Genomic DNA, 12653 nt, shown 5'->3' with positions numbered 1-12653 from the left:
GACTAGCTAGCATACTTCCCCCTTGAGCAGGAGTCAGCAAACTTTTCCACCAGTGGGCTGGATCACCTGTGCATGGGAGCACGAGAGCACGCATGCGTGCGCATGCGTGCGCATGCACACATGCCCGCCGCTCTTTCCCCACTGGTTTTCAGAGCCATGGTGGGGGAGGAGGCAACATCTGCAGCTTCCTATTGGCTGCAGGAGCTTCCTGCAACCAACAGGAAGCTGTGGCTGCGTCCTGGTGCGCCGATTTAGCTCCATGCAGGGACTGACCGAGTGGGCGGCAAGGGTCGGGGGCCAACCCCTGCCCTTGAGTGTTAAAATCAGTTTTAAGAACTTTCCAAAGCTAAGCTATGGTTAGTGTCCAGGACACTAATAGATTAATTTTTTTAAGGCAGTTGAAAACTCCCTGGAAAAATAGAGGTGTGATTTGACAAGAACAAAACTGGAAGCAAAACCCAAAAGACTGAGCCAATGTTGCAAACTGGGAGAGAAGTCTCCCAAACAAGATGTATTTTTCCGAAAAGCTTGCCAAGGAAGCTCATAAATATTGAGTTGGTTCTGGGAAATTTGCCTGTTATATTCCAGCACCCAGGACTCAGCATGCAGTCCCCTTGTTGGACTGTGATGACTTATACAACTCCATGTCTTAATCTTCATTCCAGGAGACAATAAGCTCTGACAGAAATAGTTCAGTGAAGGAAATTATGTACATGATAATATTTTATGATGAAAAACACCAATTTTGTAGACTTACCTGAGAGTTAAGTTCTGTTTGATATAGTGAGATTTACATTGTGTTTATACATAAGATCGTATGAGATTTCTAACCTAGAAATATTTGGTTTTACTTGACAGAGCCCTGTTTAAATTATTTGGTCTTCATATGGCGTAAAAATGTGGGTAGGGATGATCCAATGAAGCTGAATGACAAGAAGATTGAGGGGAGACAATGGAAGTATTTCTTCACTCAGTGCATAGTTAAACCGTGGAATTCACTAGCACAAGACTGAGTGATGTATGCCATCTTGGATAGCTTTAACAGAGATTTAGATAAATTCATGGGAGAAAAGGCCACTAATGGTTACTAGTTCTGCTGGCTATATATTGCTTCCAATATCAAAGGTAGGAAAACAGCTGCTGGAAAACCCAGATGGTAAGAGTAAGCTCTGATGGCTTTCTACAGTATATTATTGGCTTCCTACAGTTACTGTGGGAACAGAATGATGGAGCAACAGCACTTTTTGTATGTTGAACCGCTACTGCAAAATTCAGAGCAAGGAAAACAAACTATCTTGTAGTCCACCCTGTTTCAAGTTATGTCAGAGGCACCTCCTTTTTAAGGTGCTGTTGTCCAATTCTCAATCGTTATTCAACAGTGTCCTTGTGTGTTCTTTCTCCTAGGTCTACATACAAACCACCACACTTACAATATCCATGAATTTAAGTGCTTCAGTGGCCCTGGGGATGCTTTATATGCCGAAAGTGTACATCATCATCTTCCACCCTGAACTAAACGTCCAGAAGCGGAAGCGCAGCTTTAAGGCAGTAGTGACAGCAGCAACCATGTCGTCGCGACTGTCACACAAAACTAGCGACAGACCAAACGGGGAAGCAAAAACAGAACTTTGTGAAAATGTAGACCCAAACAGTAAGTAATCTCGAACTTGTTGCTTTCTCTGCCGGTGCTATGCTAGGGGTCATGTTGAGAAGTGCCTTCATAAGTTCTGATCTCCTATTTTGAAGATTATACACAGATAGCTAAAGGTATCTCATCTCTGTGGGAAGCTCTTTTTATGACATTTATTCTTTCTCCATTGCTCTTTGGCTCTTCCCACTGAGAGAGACCCTCTGCGCTACTCTTGAAAACCACAAGCATTTATTCCTCCTTGCCTCACCTTCTCTTTTAGGAATAGGCTTCCAAGTATTAAAGTTTTCTTTCATAATTGACCCCAATACTGTGCCCTCATTCACACCTGCCCTATATGACTGATGGTCTTAAATGGAGAGGCAGGACATCTGCCTGGTGGTCCCTCTCCTTTCTGTGTCTGACTTACTTGGCTAATTCACACATCTGTTAATCTCTGTGGAGGCATTTTCTCCATGCTTATATCCAGTACTGAAAAGAATACAGACATAAATCACATTTTTTAAAGAATTATTATTATTATTATTATTATTATTATTATTATTATCTCATGTGGTTCTCAGAACTTGAGACTAAAGCACTCACAGGCAACACAATCTCTGTGCCAAAAGTGAGGAAAGAGAAATTTAAAAAGATTTATTTTGATTGATTTGTCCTCTAAAGTAGATGTTATTTGGTGTTCCATAGTACAACAACTATGGGAAAGAAACACAAGCTATAGACGGTGCTTAGTTAAAATCAGTGTTACTTCAATACTGACAGGGTTTGTATTTGTTCATTTAGAAACCGTTCTGGTTCTGTGTTGTTATATGGAATATGGTATATTCAAAATTTCTGAATGAAGCAGGGCCATTTTGCTCTTTCAGTGAGTAGCACACTCTAGGAATGAGCGGCACAATCTGGGGTTTTTTGCATCAAGAGAAATGACATTCTTCCTTTAATATCCTCAGAAACAAACTGTTTGAAAATATGCAAATTTATTTAAATAGATCAATTAAAAAGCAGATGATTGATTAATCATTTTGACTGACAGCCCTAATAATAACCTGAGGGCTCATGTTAACTTGAATGTTATACACACATGCAAATTTGATGCAAATTATATTAGAAAACATTTTAGTAGATAAGGTTGTCTTCCTTAGAAGAGTCTATAAACTCAAACTTCACATTTGTCAACAGCAGTTGAAGTGTCATATAACAGAGTCAACTTCAGGCAGCTTCTTTCAGTGCATTGCAGAAAGGCTTTTGTGTCCTATGGAGTGTCTCAAATCCCTTACCAGTTAAGGAGATTAAAGGCATTCTCCTGTTAATTCAAAAACAATCAAAATGATAAGACAGCCTTATGGGCTTGGCTTAAATGTGATTGGCAATCACACATAAAATTCTTATGTTTACACCTTGACTTTCAGAGACATTGGGTTATATCCAGTGCTAACGCCAGCCATTGAAATTAAGGGATTCAGGCCCATTAATTTCAGTGGGTCTTCTCTGAGTAGGACTAGCAATGGATACAACCAACTGGGTGGGATTCAACTAATGAGTTCTGTCTGCAGAAGCGCTGTTTGCACAATGGAAGTTCCCATCCTCTCTGCCCCCTCATCCCCAGAAATTTACCTTGGGATGGTGCAGCAAAGTAAAAAAGGATATTGGGGGTTGCAACTGAGGGAGCCTCTAAATATACATTTTGGTTTTAAAAACTCATAGTAGTCTCAGAATTTTATCAGGAGCTACTTATTGTCCCTCGCCCAATTTAAACAAATTCTAAATCAAATTAAAAGCATGAATGGAGAATGGAGAAGTTGTTATCGCTGCTACCAGCACTAGTGCAGAGAGATCTGATATCTCATGATGCTGGAAGCCTACATTATTTCTTATGATCCCGCAAGTAAAACATTATCATTCTTGATTCATCTTCTCACCCTTTGGATCCTAGGGTGTAATTCCCTATGAAATTGCCAACAGCCAATCTGTATGTGAGTCAATAAGCTATCGTTTCAGAGTGACACTTAAAATTAATTAAACTCTCAATAAAACATGTTGGGAGTATCTTGTTTCGCACACCTATGCAATTTTTTCCTTGCAGATGCACAGTAATCACCAGTCTGTCACAAGCAGGTCCATCTATGTTGTTGTTTCTTCTTCTTTCCCCCCTTTCATAGCTTAATTACAGAATACACAAAAGTTGCAAAAGGGGATGAGATCTCATTTATCCCACTTTGCTTTATTTGCAACGCCAAATGCAATTATCTTTAGAACTCAAAATGTGCGTGTAATTTCAGTGCTGCTCTTTTTTAGACCTGCTCTGTGGTTACAGCAAACCTCTAGAGGAGGCAGGAGAAACACCTTGCCTTCAGGACCACCACATTTATAAATCCAAGTGCCAGTTGAATCTGTGCACAGGTAGTCCACACAACCAAGGTCCCCAAATTCACAAGCAGTGCTTGTGATGTTACAGGCTCCCCTTCCTTCACGCATTCACCATCCATGTGGAGGAAGCCTTGAAAGGGCTCATATATCGAAAACAAAAACGTGTTGATTGAGGTCTGAAATTAAGTCAATAGCTCCAGCTAGTTGCAACCTGTGAGATGGAGCACACTAAAATACTATTCTGCCATAATCCCAAATCATTTCAATGTATATTACTCTGAAACAGAGCCTGATGACTTGTATACTTAATTTAGGCATGAAATGTTCTTTAAGAGCTATCTTTGGTTTAACAAAGGTTGTTGCTGTGAGGTGTTTGTTGGGATTTTACAATGTGTTCTTTTATTTAATGAAAAGATGAGGTTTTATATCCATGGTCTATATCTATCCCCACAGGAGATTCATGTACCTCAAAACACTAGATTATTTGGTGACCAAAAACAGTAATAAAAAGTTAGCAATTGACTGTGTTATTTTGTTTATATTGTTTGTATTGTGTTAACGTTTAACACAAAAAACAAACATATTTATAGTGCAAGCAGACCTCACAATTGGTGCATTTCATAAACATAAGAGAGGCAACATGTTTTAATGACATACGTGCCTCAGGTAAAGCACTGATAATGGGGTATATGAAATTGCAACAAATTATATGCAAGATCGCCTCATTATATATTGCTCCATCTTCAAGCATTTTTTCCTCCCTACAACCTCAAACACCAGTAGTTAAAAGATAATAAGGGGTTTCTAATAATATGTTTCCTAATTGATCTTCTGGCAGTGATTTACTGAAGGCCAAAAACAGTGTAAGTGAAAGTTATTGGGACCATTCAGTGCACCATGGGACTGACCAAAGTTGAATGGTGGGGGACCATTACCTGCATGTGATGCTCAGTGAGTCTTGGTGAATGGCATGAACTGAGCCCTTCACTAACAAATGCAGTGGGCAGCTGGTTGAGTTGCATTCAAATATGAATCCATTCATATATGGCTCTTTGCTTCCACAGAAGCTTTCACAAATGGAAGTGGGATGGAGGAGATTTTCACATATTTCCCCTTCCCTTGCACTCCTGCCCTCAAAGCACTTCCCACTCTGTTCCAAAGACTCTTGCCAGTCCTCTAGAGCAGATTTTCAGAAGGGGCAAAGGGGGAATTAGTGAAAATCACTTCCCTCTTGCAGAAACCTTCACTATATCAAAGAGCCTTCTATGGCAGGAGGCTGAAGTGGGTGGAATCCAAAGCTTTTTCTGTCTTTTAACAACGTTAAAAGTCTCGCTAATCACTAATACTGTTATCATCTGATATGTGCATGTTCTCCTCATTGAGCAGCTTTGCTTTGCTATTACATGTTTGCATTATAAGTATTTTCCATATGTGATTGTGTTTAGAAATAAATAAATCCAGCAGTTTATAATGAGCAGAATTGTTGGAGGCACTGTTACTTCTTCTCTTAAATTGTTCATTTTCTCTCATGTGTTTCACTGGTTGAATTTCACGGTTATTTGACAAAATAACTCATAGTGTTATCATTTGAATAAGTGAAGTGTATGTTGTTCTTGATAGAAAGTGGCAAATTTGGACCAAAGGAAACAACTCACCATATTTATCTTAATTTTGATGTCTGTGCCTGTTGTCTTTAGCTTCTTTAAAAGATTAATATATTTATGAAATCAGCAATGAGAAATAAGATCTCACTTCTTCCTTAATGAGAGGGTTCCCTTAAAAAAAAAAAAGGAGAATACTTCTTTTCAGAGAAACTACTTCTCAAATACCACTTTCTTCAGAATGTTTGAGAAGCAAAACAATTTTCCTCCAGGTATGTGACCACATCAAGGCATTATCTTAAAGCACACCCACCCCCTTGGGTCAGAAAATCATACTATGTAGAGTTCTTACATAATTGTGCCAGATAATAACATTAAATTCATTGACATAAACCTTCAAACATCAAGTGAATCTCCCTAAGAAATCACAATTCCATCCCTGATTTCTCCTTTTTGAGTTTAAGTGTTTTGTGACAGAGCTCAGAAGTAGCATGTCAACCCTCACAATCAATGAAATTTGGATGGTTGTGTAAGGCAAATCATTTGTTTAAGTGGAAGGCCAGCTGCCTATTTTTGTGTTCTCACCTTGGGGTCTCTTTTGAGACAGTAAAGCATTCCTTACCTACACACACACACCCTGTTAATTAACTTTTCTACCCACATACCTGGAAAACGTGTGTCTGTCTGTATGTTTTGATTTTGTTATGCTTCAGAAGGCTCCAAAGCATGAGCCTTCACTTAAGGAAAAGCCATTGCTGCATGTTGAGTGGAGATGGAGAGTGTAAAGGGCAACTGAATGGCCACTGGATGCTGGAATAAATGGGCCTTTGGCTCAATCCAGCAATATCTTTTTTGGTTCTTATGAAGCATTGGCAAGGTCAGTACAGTGCCAACATACCTGCAGAACCAGGCCAGTGCTACCTTCAGAGCATTTCCAGCACACTGACCTCATCTCCGCTTCACCCCTTAGTCACTCACTCACAATATACAGCAGAGATGCCGGCAACCTGAGGTCAGGTAAGCAGTGGCTCCCCTCTTCTCCATCTTCTATTAAAAGCATACCATGTGATACTTTCAGAATAGATGTAACACAGGCAACCCCAATTCTGGCAATAGACTCATCACTAAATGAAGCTTCCATGTTGTCTTCAAGTATAACCCCACATGTTACAATGATTACAGCTTTAAGTACAGTCATACCTCGGGTTACAGATGCTTCAGGATGTGTGTTTTCAGATTGCACACCGTGCTGAACCTGGAAGTACTGGAATGGGTTTCTTCTGGGTTTTGGCGCTCGTGCATGGGCAAAAGCACTAAATCGCGCTTTGCGCATGTGCAGAAGCGCCGAATCGCAACCCACGTGTGCGCAGACATGGTGCTGCAGGTTGCGAACGCTCCAGGTTGCGAACGTGCCTCCCACACAGATCATGTTCACAACCCAAGCATCCACTGTACTGTAATTGAATCGGGAGGCTACCAGTATGTGAATCACAGTGTATTGCAACTCTTTTTTCAGTTCTCAGCTGGAGGAGTTGCCTTCTTGACCACCATAACTTGGACTTCAAAATGAAATCAGTGCCTAAATGTGCTTCAAGAGTAGATTTGATACATTTAGGACTTCTAACCCCCTCACATATACTCGTCTCCTCTGAGTTACCATGGAATATAATTTTAACTGAAAGTGCAGCACAGACAGGCAAAACTGAAAAGCTTTGTTGCCTCCCTCTCTCTCAAGGGAGCAAAAATTCTGTAAGACTTAATTCAGGATGTTTGTGACGTGAAACATGGCAGTTAAGAATCTACTCTGTCTGTGGAATCCCATCAGTGGATTGTGAATGATGTACATGTGAAATGAAAACATACCATGTTCTACTTCAGAGAATGAAGTAGGCCCCACAATGCAACCACTGCTCTGCTGTGCCGTTTCTTTTGTTTGTTCATTTGTATCAGTTCCTAACATCATTGGCATGTTGTTGCCTAATTCATCTTTTTATGGTGGGGAATGGTGGGAGTTTCATAAGACCAGCCAAACAAGAGAAGTATGGAAGACAGTGAAGATTGATAGCATAGCTGAACATAGGGAACTAGATTCTGGATGTTAGCTGGTGCAAACAGTTCCAGGCCTTTCTGGAATGCATCCAGTGTATTTCTTTGATGTGTAGGCACCTTCTCTTATGTTCAGAGGTACCTGAAGCCTTCTGTGAACTGATCTGTTCGTTGTTAATTTACAGGACTGTAATTTGTGTGTTGCCATATCCCCAAACTTTATAGTGTGACTAAACCTAGCTCATAAATTAAAGGTTGCTATTCAACATCACACAAATGGGCATCTGTTCATGCAAAGGGACTTCCCCTTTCTCTCCCCCCGTCGTAACTCTGTGTTCCCCAATAAGCTATGGAGGACCCCAACCAATAACCACCTATAACAGATTTTGAAGTCATGCAGGGGGCTACAAAGAGGAAGAGACAATGGGGAAGTCCGGATGTGAGAGCAGAAGTCCTTTCCGCTGCTTGACTGAAACCTTTTGATGTCACCCCCAAAATTACCTTATCTATTCAAATGTGTGCATTATATATACCAATATATTTACTTTTCCTGTAGACTGCATACCACCTGTAAGAAAGAGTGTACAAAAATCTGTTACTTGGTACACTATTCCACCTACAGTATAGCTCTTGCCTGCTTTCTTAGAAGGTAAGACAAAGATCTAACTTTTACTGCTTAATTCTTTAAAAAGTTTTTTAAAAGCAAGTTAAATGTCAAGAATGTACATTTGTTTCAATGTAATAACGGAACTAAAGATGTCAGATTAATCAAAACTAGTCAACAAAGAAATAATATGCAAATGAAAATCTTAAGGGGAGGCAAAATCAGCCAACGTGAGCCACCTCAAGAGCATAGAACAGGATTGTGGAAACTCAGACCCAGGAACCAAAAGTTGCCTTTGGGCCTTTCCCTAGGGTTACAGTTTGATGCCAAATATTGTCACTGTGAGCAGGTTCTCCAGAGACTTATGAATTATGAGAAGCTGTAGGGGTCTTCACATGACACCCTCCACACGTATTTGATGAAGGGAAGGAGGGTCACAAGTGTGGGCCATACCACTCTGTTGCTGGCACTCCACACAGCATGTCCCTTCCAGTGACCATGTAGGTTACAAAGGATACTAAATGTGTGCAGTTCTACCTTGTGTTCAAGCACCCTGGACTAATCAGGGTTCCTTGTTATTTAAATGTTATACGTTGTATATATGTGTATATGGCTGTATGCACACTGAGTCCTTTGTCACCAATAACAGGGGGCATGGCCTGCAGGTTGACTCATGCTCCCTCCTCTGCATTCATTGAACACGAGAGAGAGGAAGCCATGTGAAGACTATTCTGTGGGGTGGGATTAAGTTGCTCAGTCTTCTGTGGTTTTCAGTATTGTAGCTAGATTCCTGAAGCATGCAGTGTTCAGTGGGGGAAATACAATTATACACTAGCAGTATCCTCCTCAGAGTTTGGAAATAAAAACATCACAGCAATGTAAGCTTGTTGTCTGTATATTCACTAAATGTTGCAATCCTATAAAGGAGTAAACTCCCAGTGAACTTAATGAGGCTTCAGTTCCAAATGGGCATGTATAGGATCACACTGCACATAAAGGTTTTGCATACACAGCTAAAAAATATTTCAATATAATGTATGGGATATCTTTACAAAGACTGGTGGAAATTACTTTTCATTGACTTCAGCTGTAGGAAGTTATTGCAGCATTGTTTGGAAAATGTATGGGTCGTTTTTGTAATCAACCCAATCTAACAAGTTTTCATTTCAAATTCGGGGGGGAGGGGATAGAGTGGGAGAGCAACGGTAAATTTAATATAGTTAAATGAAAATGTTGTTAAGCATGTCTTTAAATTCTTCTGTCATAACACAATAATCTTATAGTGGACTCGTCAGAGACGTCCAAATGGCCGAGTTAAGAGTCAATGTAGCAAGAAAGAAGGGGATGTTCCTAACAGCAACAAGCAGGACTGGTTAAGACTGCAATCCTATGCCTGATAAGTTAGTACAAGGAAGTCACTGAACCTTCTAGTGTATAGGGTATAAGCACTGGATGGTAGAACACTGATTTCATTTCTATAAAAGAGGTAATTCTCCATAACTTTTATGAGAATCTGCTGGATCAGATCAAAGCCTGTATAATCCACCATCCTGTTCTCACATAGGCTAACCAGACGCCAGTGGGAAGCCCATTCACATGAAAACCATGCTATGGTCTTTTAAGCACCAGGTGAAAACCTGCCCCCCCCCCCGGCATTTGAATTTCAGTTGCTGTCATTTTCCTGAGCTGGTTTCATGCTGGTATGTTTAATGCTATTTTTAAGGGGGGGGAATGTTGCATGGTGTCTTGCCTTACGACTAATTTTTAATGCATTCTGTACTTTATTGTGTATGTAAACCACTCAAGAGGACTGAGTGGACAATATACAAATGTAATAAATATTTTCCCTAAATAGTTTATTTAAATTGCTTGAACAAAAGCTGGAGATGAGAACTTACCTCCTTCGTTGTCAGAGCAGAAACTGGAATGAAAAAGCCTTCTGTTCTGCATGTGTCTCTCTGAAGTGTCGCACCAGGAAAGCTTCAGTTTCCCCGAGTTTCAAGCCAGCAGCTATTTCACTCTCCTCATACACGATTTGCCCTACTTTTAAAATAGGACAGATATTCACAGCTCGGCTTTACCTGTGGTCCTTTGGCATTTGAATTTCTTCAGCAGCAATATTTGCTTTATAAAAAACAACACCCTAACCACTTAGTAGCTCTTCTGTATTCCAGAGTTATTTGCCAGCAAGAGGTCAGCTAGTTCTTCAGCTAGCATACAGCACAATATATTTATCTGAACCCACCCAGCAATCATCTGTTTTAGATATTAGATTCCTGATTTTAAGAAAAATGACAGGATCCTGCCCACCTTCCTGACCGCTTTGCATTATCTCACTTTAAACATGTCGTGCATTTATCAGAACTGAATTTGGTGCCTTAAGTAACGTAGGATATTCTAAGTCCAGTTTTACAGGAACTGAGTTAAAGAGATGCTCACTCAACTGAGATACAATCCTAAGTCAAAACCCAGAGCCAAGAACCTGGGCATTGTTGTTTCCAAAGCAACAGCAGCATGGTCCAGTACCTAAGCAGTATCTAACAAGTATCAGCAGGGGAGAGCAATAGACCACAGCTTTTCAAGAATCGTTTTAGCCTGAAGCAAAGCTTTGTTTCCCCCTTTTGAACTCCACACCAGTGGTGGGTGTTCTTTTAACTGTGTCTTACTACAGTGTGAGGATAACAGAAGTTTTAGCTTCTGAGGCTTCAATCCTAAAACCACACTAAGTCCCATTGAACACAGTAAGACCTATTTCAGAGAAAGCATGCATGGATTGTGTTCGAAGAGCTCCTTACTGCGCCTAACTGGCTGCTTTTCTGGACTGCTTAATTTTTAGAAGACGGTTGCTTGTTGTCGTTTATACAGCCTTCAATCCAGGGCTCCATCACAATTAACCATGTTGTGCTTGCCAGCACTAAGAGCTTACCTCTACCACCAGCAAGGGGAGCCCATTGTAAAACAGGGTGGGGCTTTGTATTACAATTCAGTCCTCACCTAAGTCTTCCCTGTGCCCTGTCCTCTTTGGAATGAGTGTGCTACTTTGCATTAGAAGTCACATGCAAAGCAATGTATTCACATGTAGAATAGCACTTGCTTGACTGTCACTTCACCCAGGGCTGGATTTAGGTTTGAGGAGGCCCCAAGCCAGGGGCCAGCAAACTTTTTCAGCAGGGGGCCGGTCCACTGTCCCTCAGACGTTGTGGGGGGCCGGACTATATTTTGAAGAAAAATATGAATGAATTCCTATGCCCCACAAATAACCCAGAGATGCATTTTACATAAAAGGACACATTCTACTCATGTAAAAACATGCTGATTCCCGGACCATCCGCGGGCTGGATATAGAAGACGATTGGGCTGGATTCGGCCCCCGGGCCTTAGTTTGCCTACCCATGCCCTAAGCTACTGAAGGTATTGGGGCCCTTCATATGTCCAGCTGTCCTTTGTCAACAACAAATTGTTGCTGTTTTTTGTGTTGAATATATGCTATATGGTAATTTATGAACCTAATAGGTATCTAAAGCCATTTGCACATAACAAATAGGAGCCTACACAACACAAAACACTGTTGCTGTATGTAGGTTTTATTTTATTTGTTTTTTTTATCTTATATTTTGGAAATGTACATCCAGTTTTTCTTCCTTTAAATTTTTTTGGGGTCCCCTTGTTTAGCTTATACATAAATCCGGCACTGACTTCACACCATCTCACATACAATTAGATGGTTGACTCTTTTGGCAATGGCCACATTCAGATGATCATACCCTGGCTTAATAAATTGAGGTGTGTGTGAATCTTTCGGCCACATACTCCATCCTTACATCATCCTTTCCTTCCTCAGTGTGCTGTGATAAGCCAGGAAGCCACCAGATAACTCTTGTTTTCCATTTTGTTGGAATTGAGAAACGGACGTTACCAGATTTGGTAATCCTAAACCACAATTCTTTCAGCTGTTTGTTGGAGAGGACCCTTAACAGCATTGCTTCATTGATTCAGTGAAGCCCAAGTGTCTGCATACTGATATGGTACCCTGCCTGGAGACCTGAGTTTAGGTGCACTCAAAACAAGTCCATTGATTTCAACAAGACTGATAGTAGTGCACAAAGTTAAACTGGTGCAGCATATGTCTTTGTAAGGCTGGACCTAGGCGACATAATCCTCAAAGTGTTGTGTGGCATTGGAATGAACAGAGCTTGTTCCAGCAAGGTTTTTAAGGATCAGTAGCTTCATTTCCTAATACATTGCTGCAGAATGCCTCTCCATCTGGGCAGTTAGAGAGCTGTTCGTTGCCTGCATTAGCAATTCACATAATTATTGATTACAGCATTAGCCCTTACCATCTGTAAGGTGTTTCCTAAAGGCCAAGCTCTGTTATCCTGCCCACATT

At 40.7% G+C, this 12653-nt stretch overlaps 1 protein-coding gene across 3 annotated transcripts in view; it reads left to right on the top strand.

The window, feature by feature from the left end:
• The window catches only part of GRM7 (glutamate metabotropic receptor 7), a 418392-nt gene that overhangs the window by 382432 nt on the left and 23307 nt on the right, over positions 1-12653 (top strand). For 2 of the 3 annotated variants that reach the window (XM_080995649.1, XM_080995647.1), the window contains 2 exons: positions 1405-1651; positions 8219-8311. In XM_080995649.1, coding sequence (XP_080851775.1) covers positions 1405-1651; positions 8219-8289 — 318 coding nt within the window. In that variant the 3' untranslated portion in view covers positions 8290-8311. The remainder of the gene's footprint in view (positions 1-1404; positions 1652-8218; positions 8312-12653) is intronic. The other variant, XM_080995648.1, reaches the window with a different exon arrangement.

The sequence above is a fragment of the Podarcis pityusensis genome (genome assembly GCF_964106645.2).
Source record: "Podarcis pityusensis genome assembly, chromosome: 2".
NCBI lineage: Eukaryota > Metazoa > Chordata > Lepidosauria > Squamata > Lacertidae > Podarcis > Podarcis pityusensis.
The sequence above is the reverse complement of the archived record's forward strand: the minus strand, read 5'-3'. Positions and strand labels throughout refer to the sequence as shown.